The sequence below is a fragment of the Varanus komodoensis genome, unplaced genomic scaffold (genome assembly GCF_004798865.1).
Source record: "Varanus komodoensis strain SLA01 unplaced genomic scaffold, ASM479886v1 scaffold45, whole genome shotgun sequence".
Taxonomy (NCBI): Eukaryota; Metazoa; Chordata; class Lepidosauria; order Squamata; family Varanidae; genus Varanus; species Varanus komodoensis.
Window position 1 is genome coordinate 7,916,514 of NW_025336011.1, and position 12,771 is coordinate 7,929,284.

General features: G+C 41.6%; 2 protein-coding genes across 2 annotated transcripts; both read left to right on the forward strand.

The window, feature by feature from the left end:
* The first annotated feature begins 3,232 nt into the window (after nucleotides 1-3,232).
* Nucleotides 3,233-4,177, forward strand: LOC123030527 (olfactory receptor 5V1-like). Its single transcript, XM_044444540.1, has one exon. It carries the CDS (start codon nucleotides 3,233-3,235, stop codon nucleotides 4,175-4,177), a length of 945 nt encoding a protein of 314 aa, XP_044300475.1.
* Nucleotides 4,178-8,157: 3,980 nt separating this feature from the next.
* Nucleotides 8,158-9,114, forward strand: LOC123030528 (olfactory receptor 6B1-like). Its single transcript, XM_044444541.1, has one exon. The coding sequence runs from the start codon at nucleotides 8,158-8,160 to the stop codon at nucleotides 9,112-9,114; it is 957 nt and encodes a 318-aa protein (XP_044300476.1).
* The last annotated feature ends 3,657 nt before the right edge of the window (nucleotides 9,115-12,771 follow it).

The window sequence follows — 12,771 nt, forward strand, 5'->3', positions numbered from 1 at the left end:
TTGAGGACCCTCAGGGTGTTGGTCCTGGGGGACTTCAATCCATGCCAAGGCTGTTCTGACCAGGGTGGCTCAGGGCTTTCTCACTTCAACATGTCATTGGCCCAACCCATGAAAAAGATCGCACTCTGGACCTGGTTTTCCCAACAGGGCAGGAAGAGGGTGATCTGGAACTGAGGAATCTGATCTTAATTACTTTGTCATGTTCAGATCACTTCCTCATGAGGTTTGAGCTTGAGTCTGATCTCTCCCTCTGGAAGGGTGTGGATCCCATTAAGATGGTCCACCCCCAGAGTCTTATTGATCCAGTTGGATTCCTGATGGCTCTGGGGGATTTTCCAGTGGATGAAGCTGGCACACCTGTTGATGCCCTGGTCAATTTGTGGAATGGGGAAATGATCAGAGCAATCAACACAATCACTCCTAAGCATCCTCTCCCATCTAGCATAGCCCACTTGGCTCCATGGTATATGCCTGAGTTGCAGACAATGAAGCAGGCTGGGAGATGATTAGGGCACAGGTGGAGGAAATCATGGGATGACTGACTGAACGCACTTAAGTGCTCATTATTGAGCCTATGCTGTGGTGGTGAGGGCGGCAAAGAGGCAATTTTTAAATATTGTAAGCCGTCCTGAGACGTTTTATTGGGAAGGATGGGGTAGTAATGTTTTTAAAAATAAATAAATAAATAAATAAAGTTATGAAGAAGTATTTCTTCAGAAATATTAAATGCTCTTAAGCAAGACTAAGTTTTTCTTACTCCTACTTTCTTCTGGAGCTATGGACTGTTAATATCATGACTTTTCCTCTAAAATGTCAGATACTCTAAAATAGGCCAGAAAGTGTAGGCTTAGAATTAATATTCAGATTGCTTTGGAAATGCCATTGTCAAGCCATTTAACTGGTATTATGCCTGTTGATTCCTGTATTGCAGATTGGCAGTCCTATTTCCTATGCTTGAATGAGAAACATGGACAGAGAAATGATTCAGTTCATTTCCATTGCCACATTGCAGTGGTTTTCCTTGCCACAGACTAACATTTTATCTAGTGGGTGTACTTTCAAACTCAGATAATCAGCAATTTCAGAAATGTTCTGGTAATTAAACTGCACTGAATCCAATAAAAGATTGATTAAGCTTGGTAGGGTGAAATCCTATGGACTCCTGACATTGTCTGGGGATCCATAGAATGTTTTATTGCTGCAGCCTGCACCACCTTAATCCCCTGCAGACGGGGATGAGAAAATTCTGCTGGCTGTTTCTTCAAGGTCAGAAATCAGCCTTGCAAAAGGAGAAGCTATTACAGGAGCTCAACATGGATAAAACCATTCACATTTTCTACAGGGTGAATCTTTACATTCCCATTTGCCTTTCTACCTGATTTTGTTTTAACTGTTTTTCATTACATTTCATTTTTCATTAGAATGTTGCCCAGTTGCTTGATGAACTGCATCCTAGCAGTGTTACAGTTGATGCTTGCTCTATAGACCTTCTGACAAGATAAAGGTGAATCCATAGATGAAAGAGAAGGATCCATGGCTGGCATGAAAAAGCCTTCTGACATAGTTCTTCTGGAGAATGTTTCCTTGAATTTTGATATGTGTCATTCATCAATCATAGATAAGGTTACATCTTCCCACTGTACAAACATTTGTGTGGTATGTTTTCCCAACCTATTGCTGAACCACACTCGCACAAATAATAGTTTAGTGAGAATTTTCTCTTGTTTCACCTAGTTCAGCAATATTTGCACCAGCAGATGCAACCACTGGGTAGTGCTCTCAACTTATTTTCTGGGAAAAAGCAAGTGAGTGGGATGAAGCCCTTAACCAATTTGGCTGATCTCATTTTTAAAGTAGACAATAGCAAACCCCTTCATCTTTCATTGAAACTGAACTTCATTGGAAGTTGTACTAGAGAAGACCTTCCTCAAAGATAGTCAACACTGTTTATTTTAACTACAATCAAGCCTATCCCAAGAGGTTAATTAGGGGGAAGTGACTGGCTCCTGGTGCCACTTGTTTTCATCTGAAGCAATTTCACACCCAGATAAAAAATCTGGGGCATGAAAGAGAATCAGACATTTTTGTTACAAAGGATCCAGGAGAATCAGTGAGAAGCCTTCATTTCACCAGGTAAAAAGTGTTAATTTTATTAATTCAAAGAGGTGGAATCTTAACTGTATTCTGCTCTTGGCTACAGTTCCTAAAGCAGAAGTAGGTATTCCACATTTTCAACTGAGTTGCATTTTAGGCAAAAAGTGCATGCGTGTGTGAGAGTACTGGTTAATACCTGGCAAAATGTCAAATGCTCAACTGAATCTGAGAAGGAAAAGTAAGATTTACATGAGGCTCAACTGAAGAGTAGGAGAAGGCCTTAGGAAATGGATTTTGGTCCAGAAATGGAGCAGAAGCTACCTTTCTGGTAGGCTGGAGGATTGGAGAAATATAACTAATGTTGTGGTCAAAAGCTGAAAACAGAAAGACGGGGAAGGAAGAAGGAAGGAAAGAAATCATACAGTGGAAGAAAGAGTCATACAAACCCAGAGGCATACAGAAAAAATGGAGCAAAGATGTTAAAAGTGGAGAAGCTGACTTATGATGGCCCTGTTTTTCTTGGATTAGATAAAAAATAAAATAGAAACACATTCTTGATATGAAACACATTCTTGATAGATTAGGGGAATGTGTTTATTACTAGTTAATTTGTTATGTGTGTGATGTTTGTATTTCATTCAGATTTTAAACGATTATCCTATGGGCACTTTTACTGAGCAAAATTCAAAATGTTGGGATCTCTTCTTTGAGTTATCCAGCCCATATCTCATAGTCAAGATCCACAGTACTTTAAGTACCGGAGGTATTTGGGACCTCAGGTGCCTGATACCTCGAGTGTGTTAAGAATACTCTTATGGAGATGAGAGAGGGAAAAAGATGTCCACCTGGTGATGTGGGATAAGGGCACAGGAAGAAAGGGGCAAAAGGGAAGGGGACACAGAATTTGCTTGTTGCCTCTGCCATGCACAGAGCAGGGTTCTACCACACCATTGCAGTCTCATCCTGGTAGTTTATGAGAACCCAAAGAAATCGGGGGATATTGAGTCAGCAGTAACTGGAATGAGATGAGCATCTTTTAATGCTGATTTCATGGATTGATATTCCAACAGATCTTGCATTATTAATCCATTGGAATAACAATTGATTGTTATTCCAACAGATGCACGGGATACGGAGAATGGAGTGGAGAAATGAAAGCATCATCACAGAATTCATCCTTCTAGGATTTGGGGAGCTGCAAGAGCTACAGATCCTTATCTTCCTGCTCTTTCTAATTATCTACATCATGACTATGACTGAGAACCTCCTCATAATTGCCATAGTGGTGACTGATCGACATTTACACATCCCCATGTACTTCTTTCTTGGGAACCTGTCCTTCTTAGCAATCTGCTACAGCACAACCATCATTCCCAGAATCTTGGTCAGCTTATTAACTGACGATCAAAGTGTTCCTGTCCATGGGTGCATTATGCAATTGTCTACTTTCAGTTTCTTAGCCGTAACAGAATGCTACCTCCTGGCAGCAATGTCCTACGATCGCTATGTGGCGGTATGCAGGCCGCTGCATTACTCGGTCCTCATGAACATTAGGGTTTATCTGCAGCTGATGGCTGGATCTTGGTTCACTAGTTTGATGATTAACATAACTTTGTTAAGTGCCATCTTGCAGTTAACCTTCTGTGGCCACAATGTCATCGATCATTTCTTTTGTGATTTTGCGCCCATGATGAAACTGACTTGCAGTTACAGTTTTGGACAACAGGTGAAACTTCTGTCCACTTTTACATCCTCCTTCTCCATCCTGCCACCATTCATTCTAACTGTAGGATCCTATGGATGCATCATAGCCGCCATTTTCAGGATATCATCCAGCACAGGGAGGCAAAAAGCTTTTTCTACCTGCTCTTCCCATCTCACTGTGGTGACTGTTTTCTTTGGTACCCTCACTGTTGTGTATGTTTTGCCAGACACCAATGAGCTGAGAGAGCTGAACAAAGTCTTGTCTGTGTTTTATACCATCCTGACACCGCTGGTTAATCCCCTCATATACAGCCTGAGGAACAAGGATGTACATATTGCTCTGAAGAAAGCAGCCAGCAAATGGGCAGTCTCCATATGAGTCCTTTGCCCTCTCGTCTCCAAACTTTGTCACAAACCTTTCCCCAGTTCCATGAGAAGAAAGGCAATGGGTTCCGCTGGTTTGGGTTCCTCTCTGAACCCCAAGATGCTTAGTCTAATGGTGTAGAGATAAACAGGAAGCTCTAGGTTCTCTGGTCAGCAGTCCCCAAGGAAGAGTGAGATGCAAATACAGTGAACCTGCATACTATCTGTAACAAAGCCTGTTTGTCATTAAAAGGAGTTGCTATGAAGCTTACATTAATCTAAAGTGTGTTTACTTTACTATACAGCTATCTGGAAATTCAGAAATCTGGAGTGAAGGGTCTACTGTCTGCTCTTCAAAGGGTGTGTGCTTGTGTGTGGGGCAGGGAGAGATCAAAACCTGGGAATGAAGGGCACAAAGAGGTGGTGACTGGGGAGCTGCACAATCAGTGCCTTAACACAGATGTTGCTGTGAATGGGGGTGGCAGGTGTTCTTCGTGCACACTCACGAGTCACAAGGATTTGAACTCAAGGACAGAAAAGGAAGGGGACAAGGTGGAGGGGGCTTGGGACTGTTGGGCCAAAGACACTGAGGTGAGAGAAACGCCACTTTTCCCATGGCCTCTCTCCCCAAGCACTCAGACAGTATTCTTGGAAGTTGTATACAAGGACACATTCCTCCAGAAGAGACACTTATTCCTCAGCTAAACTCTGTCACATCCTAAGAGGTTAATCAGGACCACGTAAGTGTTGGCTTCTTCTTGCTCACCATTGAGGCAACTAAACCCCAATTACTGTATTGAGCTCAGAACATCAAGAATTGACCGTTGTTTCTTCTGCTCACCCAGGAGCATGACTGAGGGACCTTCATTAATTAAGAATATGAATTCTGTGGCAAAGGAAAAGGCTTGTTCTTAATCCCAGGGTTTTGCTAACTATAGATCATAAAACAGAGGTGAGTATTCCATGTTTTCCACAGCCTTGCATTGCAGCTCAAGATGTCCTGGACACAATTAATGCAAAATTATTGCCAGAGGTGAGCATTTCATGCTGCTGTAACTGATTGCAAAAGAGAATGCACCCAATTACTGTTGCATAGGTGCAGTCTTGGCAGTCTTACCCCCTTCAGCATTGTAAGAGGCTCAGCTGTTCTAGCTACCATTTCATCTCTTTTGGATGATCATCAAACATAGAAGAGCATGTGGCCTCTTCAACAGAGAGTAGGAAATCCTCTGTTCTCACCAGTAAATTTGATCAAGAATTCCTGTTGGTGATGGAGGCATGCAGAATTTCAATGTAAAATAACTAGTTCCAGTGAAAACCCAGTTCCCTTAATACCTGGATGACTGTATTGTTGGTAGTTGTGTTTGAGGACACATTCCTCCAGAAGGGACACTTAGTCCTCAACTAAACTGAGTCACATCCTAAGAGTTTAATTAGGACCAGGTAAGTGTTGGCTGCTTCTTCCATCTGCAATCATGTAGATCATGTACAACTCCTTGTATTGATTTATATCTCTGTCCACCACAGTAAATATCTAAGTACAATCAAACCTGAAAACTGGTTTGGGCTCAACCACCTGGCAAAAAATAACCATTCTGGATTAATACATGCTGATGTTTATACTCTCTTAGCAGATAGAAGGTCCTTAGATTTTCAAAAATACCAAAGCAACTAAGTTGACAGCTGAAGAGGGTTGCTTCATTCATCAGAGAACAGATGTCCAACAGCTGTTTACTGCAGAGGTTTCAAGCAGTGTATCTGGGTTTATTTATCACTGTTGTGTGGGTTAAGTGATTACTGTTCTTCTGGATGTTCCTTTTCAAGAGCCACATCCTTGAAGATTTCACCAGCTGACCTACATACTGAGAGATTCAGTACCTTGGTCATATATTATTTCTTATTCAACCATCTATTTATGACTTCTTGGACACACAAATGGTACCCAGGAACTACTGGAGTATGGAACATCCTAGAAGTCAACTGATCTCTAAATCATTTGGCCTCTCTTTGAAATTCCATGGAAATTGTGTGATTGTAAGGTCAGTTCCTCAAGTAGATGTTCAAAACTATGTTTTTTCAAACTCTAATTATCCCATGAGGTTAATTAGGAAGAAGGAAGTGTCTTCTGCTTCTTGCATGCAGTTCAAGCAATTATGCCCATATATGAAGATTGGGATTGAAGGAAATTCACCATTGCTAGTATAACTGATACAGGAACTCGACTGTGGAGACTTTATGTGTCTACATATAGAATATAAATTTGATAACCATCAAAATGCTGTTGCTGATAACTTCTTAATCCTAAGATGTTACTAGCTAAAAATTAAAAGTGGGAGGTGAGCATTCCATGTTTTATACTGTCTGGGAGTCTGAGAGAATGCTTGAATATTCTCACCACTATGATACCGACTTTTTGGATTTGAACTACTCCTAATGATATTTCAAGTGAACACATTTAAAGCAATAGGATATGAATATTGTGATTAATTAAGTACCCACCAAATAAATAGAAGGAAAGGAGGAAAAGGATTCAGTTTGTGAGTGAAGCACTGTGACAGACTCTCCTATGTTTCTTGCAGTTTCTTGTTTTTTGCTACTGTTTACTTTGCTAGGTCATGATAAATTGGGCAAATTGGTATATGTAATAGTAATCCATGAGCTGATTACTGTGACATCCTGTATATAGGACTCCCCTTAAGGTGTGTTTTGTAATGGTACCTTGTAGAAAGGGCAACAGCTTGGCTGTTGTTGGGACTTGCCCCTTTTCAGCATGTGATTCTCCAGTTGAAAAAACTCCAATAAGTCAGATGGTCAGAGGTGCTACTTGGTCAGATTTAAGGATTTAGTGTGTAAAGCAGTGCTAAATAACTTGGGATCAGGATAATTTGTTCAATGCCTTCCCTTTTATCAACCAGCCTGGTCACAAAAGTCATGAAGTACTCCTAGTGGGTTCACATGGATTTGTGGTCTTTTTGGAGTCCTCCCTGAGATAAGCATTGAGGGTAAGAGGCTCACTTTGTGTTGAGCACCTTCTCTGATTGACCAGCCATCATGGTATTAATCTGATTTTAAAATATCTCTTTCTCTCTCTCATTCTTCTGGGAACCTTCTGATATAGGGAGTGGTATATGAGTCTTATGAATGAAGAAAAAAAAAGTTATGTGCCCCTTCCTATTTGGTCAATTGGAGCTCTCTGCAGACTGAAATTAAAGGCATTTACCTACAGAAACATGGAACAGCTTCACTGCAACAATGGGAACCAATCTCTATAATTACTGGGCAATCAATTTCTATTAATGAGCCAAGTAGTGCAGAGCTTACACAAACACAGTAAGCATTATCTTAGCTGCTACCTGCTGCTACCAATACCAATTCATTGGTATTGAAAGAATCTGGAATTCATGCAACTCTTCTTAAGCCACTGGGGCTAATCAAAAGGAAGGCAAAGATGGAGGGTTAGGAAGTGATTTCTATCCATCATTTAATGGGAACTATTGCATGAAAAGGGTGATTAAAAGAGGCAGCCTTGAAGGATTTTTGAGGAAGACAGGACTTCCATATAAACCCCATATGAAGAGACAGCATAACCACTGGAAGTTTCAGATAGTTTATCCAATCGCACCAGCATTCTCTTTTAGAAGTGGTGCATCAAAAGTCTGAGGAAGAAGAAATGGGGATTGGAGAGTGACAAGGCAGCCTCCGACTCAAAAACAGTGCATGTGGAGGTCCAACTCTTCTAACAAGCCACTGTAGCAACTGCTTTAGCCAGACACTCTCCAGTGACTCAGTTACAATGAGGCAAAAGCAAAGCAGTGAATGAATGTTTTAGGTAGCCAGTTAGAATTTATTTCTACCCTTATTCTAAGTATATTGATGAGATCCACCAAATTATATGAATTGAGGGAAAGAAAAGGGAGCAAGTGCTCATATTTGTTTTGTAATGTTTATTACAGTTATACGACTCACATTTATATTTCTCATTAGATGAAAAAGACCATGAAGAAACTAGAGGGGAGTAATGGAGGCAATATCACAAATTTCATCCTTCTGAGCTTTGGAGACTCCCAGGAACTGCAGACCCTTCTCTTTATGGTGTTTCTATTAATCTACATCTTGACTATGGCTAGCAACCTGCTCATTGTGACGCTCGTTGTGAGTGACCAACACCTGCATTCCCCCATGTATTTCTTCCTAGGCAATCTGTCTGTCCTGGAGACCTGCTACAGCTCAACCATCTTGCCCAGAAAGCTGGTCAGTTTTATCAGTAAGAACCAAAGTGTTTCGATGTGTGGTTGTATTGCACAGTTGTGGGTTTTTGGTTTCCTTATAGCATCGGAATGCTATCTGTTGACAGCCATGTCTTACGATCGCTATGTGGCAATATGCCATCCCCTCCATTACTCTTTCCTCATGAATGCCAAGGTTTGCCTTCACTTGGTGTCTGGCTCTTATTTGAGCAGTTTTCTGATAAACACTGTCTTGTTGATCTTTGTATTGCAGACACGTTTCTGTGGTCATACTGTGCTTGATCATTTCTTTTGTGATTTCATTTCAATGATCAATGTTGCCTGTAGTGATGCACATCAGGTAAAACTTCTTTCAGCTGTCCTGGCCTCCATATGTACCTTGCCACCATTTAGTATAACAATAGCATCCTACGGATGTATCATAAATGCTATTATTAGAATTCCCTCAGCTTCAGGCAGGCAAAAGGCCTTCTCAACCTGCTCATCTCATCTCATTGTGGTGAGCATTTTCTATGGCATTCTCATCACTGTGTACGTTTTGCCAGATAACCATGAACTAAAAGAGCTGAACAAACTCTTGTCTGTGTTTTACACCATCCTAACACCTCTGATCAACCCTCTCATATACAGCCTAAGGAACCAAGTAGTGTTGGATGCCATGAAGAGAGCAGCTTTCAAATGTGCAATTGGCATAAGAGGCCATTGAAGTGTTAATTTCAGCCTTTGTGATGTTCTTGCATAAAGGTGTGGTGATACCCCTGTGCTCCACCCTATAGACAGTTGGCCAGTGTCATGCAAGGATAGCCCTGGAATGTCCCTCAAGAAGTCTTCCACAGGGGATGTCATGCACATTGCTCTGGATAATGTCTAGTTTGGGTGGGGGCTGACTGGACTCCAAATGTTCAAGAAAATGCAGATATAATATTTTATAAGTTTTGAAAACCTTGTTTATGCCCCTTTGCTCATGAAATGTAGCTCTATTCTGTCATGACGGTCTCCAAACTTTTGATGTTACTTCTTCCTCTCATAAAGGGAAGGGATCTGTGTGACTAATGGGCTGGGTTAAAAGTCGAATGACTGAATAAATGAAACTTATCTTACATGTTATCACTCTAACGGGATTAAAATTAGCTTCAAATCCCATCTGAGCCATATTGTTCATGCTTTCTGCTGTGGTTTACTGAACTTAAAATGCATATCTGTGGTCACTGGATTATGTTCAGATGACCATAGGAGTCCCAACAGATAGAGGGTCCTGGTGGCATCTCATCTTCTTTCTTTCCTGCTCCAAGGTAATGTACTGAGATGGTTGAGATCAATCACTGGAGGGATTTGCATGGTGGGAGGAGCACTGCAGAGTGCTTTGCTACTGTACTTCTCCTGCTCTCCATAGGATGCCTTTGATCCTTTGCATTTGGAAGGCTATGGGCATCCCCACTGGATTGTGCCCTGAGCAGTTTGATCTGTAGAGGAAGCAATATTATATGGCTAGGATAGGCAAGCTAGTGGCCTTTTGGACTGTAATTCTTGCAATGTCTGTTGGTCATGATGGCTGGAGCTTATGAGTATTGCAATCCCACACTGTTATCCCAACCTGTAGTCTCAGATTGCCTATAACTGAGATGGGGTTCAATTAATTGACCTTCTGGATTATTCAAACTTCTTTTGAAATGTACCCTTTTCTACCAATATTGTATCTATTTAAATATAAGGTGATTTTTAAAGATAAGATTGTAACACTTGTGGAAACATCCAAGAATATCTAGGACTGCTCACTCCCTCAATGGGCAGACTCCTACATATTTGATAGTAGCTTGACTGGTAGAAATAGTAGTAGCTGAATATTCTTCAGCTGGGGAGATGCAGTAAAGGGATTTTTTCCTCCTTTAGTTGAGCCTACCATGCAGCTGTTAAAAACAAAGGGAGAACTAGATGACATCTCTTGCACATATGCTAGAACAAGATTATATCTGGGTGGGAGAATAATGTGGCTTTGGGGAAATCTCATTTGCAGACATGCTTCACTGGAATTTGTCTGGCTCCTCAACAGCATACACTTTGAATGGATTAAGATGAGTGTCTGGCTTTACTTTCTGGCTTTTCCAGGGGTAGAAGACTGCTACAGTGTAGATGCCAATGGTGTATTGTTCAAAGTTCTGTAAAAGTGCCACAACTTCTCAGTGTTAAGAATGCATACCCAAGATAGTTGATTTCTAGAGTAATTGCTGGACCGCCGTGGAATAAGCCTTGCTACAAAGCTTAAAGTCTACCGTGCAGTAGCGCTAACTACCCTGATGTATGCCAGTGAGACTTGGACAGTATACAGGAGGCACGCTAGGCAGCTGAACCACTTCCACACGACTTGCCTCCACAGACTTTTGAGGATCTGGTGGCAGGACAAGGTGCCAGACGCAGAGGTCCTCTCCAGAGCAGGCCTGCCATCAGTTCACACCCTGCTGATGAAAGCCCAGACACGCTGGTCAGGCCATGTTGCAAGGATGCCAGACCATCACATCCCCAAACAGCTCTTCTATGGTGAGCTGTCTCAAGGAAGGCGATCGCACAGGGGACAAAAGAAGCAATACAAAGACATGCTGAAAGCCTCTCAAGTCCCTGGTTATCGACACCACCTCCTGGGAGACCCTGGCACAAGACTATTAGATATGGCACATGCTGATCCACCAAGGCTGCCAAATTCTGAAGCCAGAAGGACAACCATAGCACAAGAGAAGCGAGCACTCCGTAAAGTCAAAGTTGCAAATGTTGCAACAGTGGTGCCCAAACATGTCTGCCTGACACATGGCAGAACACTCCATGCCCATATTGGCCTTACCAGCCACCTGCAGACACACCGTGGACAACTCACAACCCATTAGATGTCAAGGTCCTCATTGAAAACGATGGACGAACATCATTGTTGGACCACATGGGAATGGTTGTAGGCTTTTCAGGAGCAATCTGGGAATGGACATTTGATGGCTCCCTGTAAAATGAAAGAGAACAAAGAAAACAATTCAAGAATTCTCCCTGGTTGTTTCAGATGTTCCTGAGTGCTTTGTGTGCTGAAGGAACCATTAGCACAGTGTGCCTTTGGCAATTCTATGAGAATGAAAATGCCTCATCTCACCATTTGCTGTCAACAACCTGGGACATTGTCACAAATGTCCATCATGCTAGCCCTATTGAATCTTGGGTCAGATTATTTTGTTTAGTTTTTTGTGCCCAACACATCACAACCCCACAACAACATTCCTCCAGGCTCTCCTGTCCTCCACCATCCCTCGGAGTCCACCCAAGCCTACACCACTGCCCCAGTGACTCCAGCTAGCCATCTCAGCCTCTGCTGTCCCCTTCTTTTGCCATCAATCATTCCCAGCATCCTTGGGTTAGATAGCATTCCCTTACTTCTGTATGCAGACTACAGGCAATTTTTCCCCTCAAATGTTCTTTCTCACTCTATTTAAGGCAATAAAAGCTGGCTGTAGGGAAGGGAAGAGCATTCAGCAGCCATTACATGGGGGAATAGCCAAATTATGAAATGGTTCAAATATGATTTTCCTGCTGCAGCTGAATGGTAATATTTGTGGTTGCAATATTGGTTAGAATCTAGAATCTATTATCAGAGAATAAATATGCTACATAGGATCTAATGCAGTCGTGGAACAATGATCTGGAATGTCTTATTCAGTATAAGCAGTATAGTGCCACTTTTGTATCTGATGGTTCATTGGAGGTAGGTCAGGTCCAAGTCAACAAAAGTGCTTGCAAATGGTATTTGACACAAAAATCAGTAAATGACAAGCTTCACCATCATACACCATCTATCAATACAAAGCAAGATCAACTTGTCCATGCAAGTGCATCACAAGAATATTATCAAATTGATTTTGAAATCTGGATGTTGCCATAAGGTCCATTTAGCATGAGAAAATTGATCATAATATATTTGATATGAAATTGTCCATCACACACTTTGAACAACCCTAGCTATGTGAGGAACCCTGGATACTTTGCAGGGTCAAGAAAGGGTTATTTACATTCCCCCATTTTTCCTGGGATGTTTCCATCTCCGTCTTCATATATGTTCCATTACACAACTATGAGGTGCTGCTAAGAATTTGAATTCTGTTTGTTTTGATGAGAATGTACAAAAATTGCATATTTCTTCACATTCACAATGGAAGAACTTGATTTTTTTAAATGCAGGAGATAGCACTTAGTTCCTTCTATGCTGGTGGTGAGGGTGGACATGAAAAAGGTTTCATTCAATGGAATTTACTTCTGTCTGCTGGAGGCTTAAGCTCCACCTTTTGGCATTCTAAAGAGACTAAGATGACCTGTAGTTAACCTCCTTTTGTGCCTC

Bases quoted from the DNA above. Each gene is read 5' to 3' on its own strand.
- LOC123030527 (XM_044444540.1), top strand. From the start codon at position 3,233: ATGGAGTGGAGAAATGAAAGCATCATCACAGAATTCATCCTTCTAGGA.
- LOC123030528 (XM_044444541.1), top strand. From the start codon at position 8,158: ATGAAGAAACTAGAGGGGAGTAATGGAGGCAATATCACAAATTTCATC.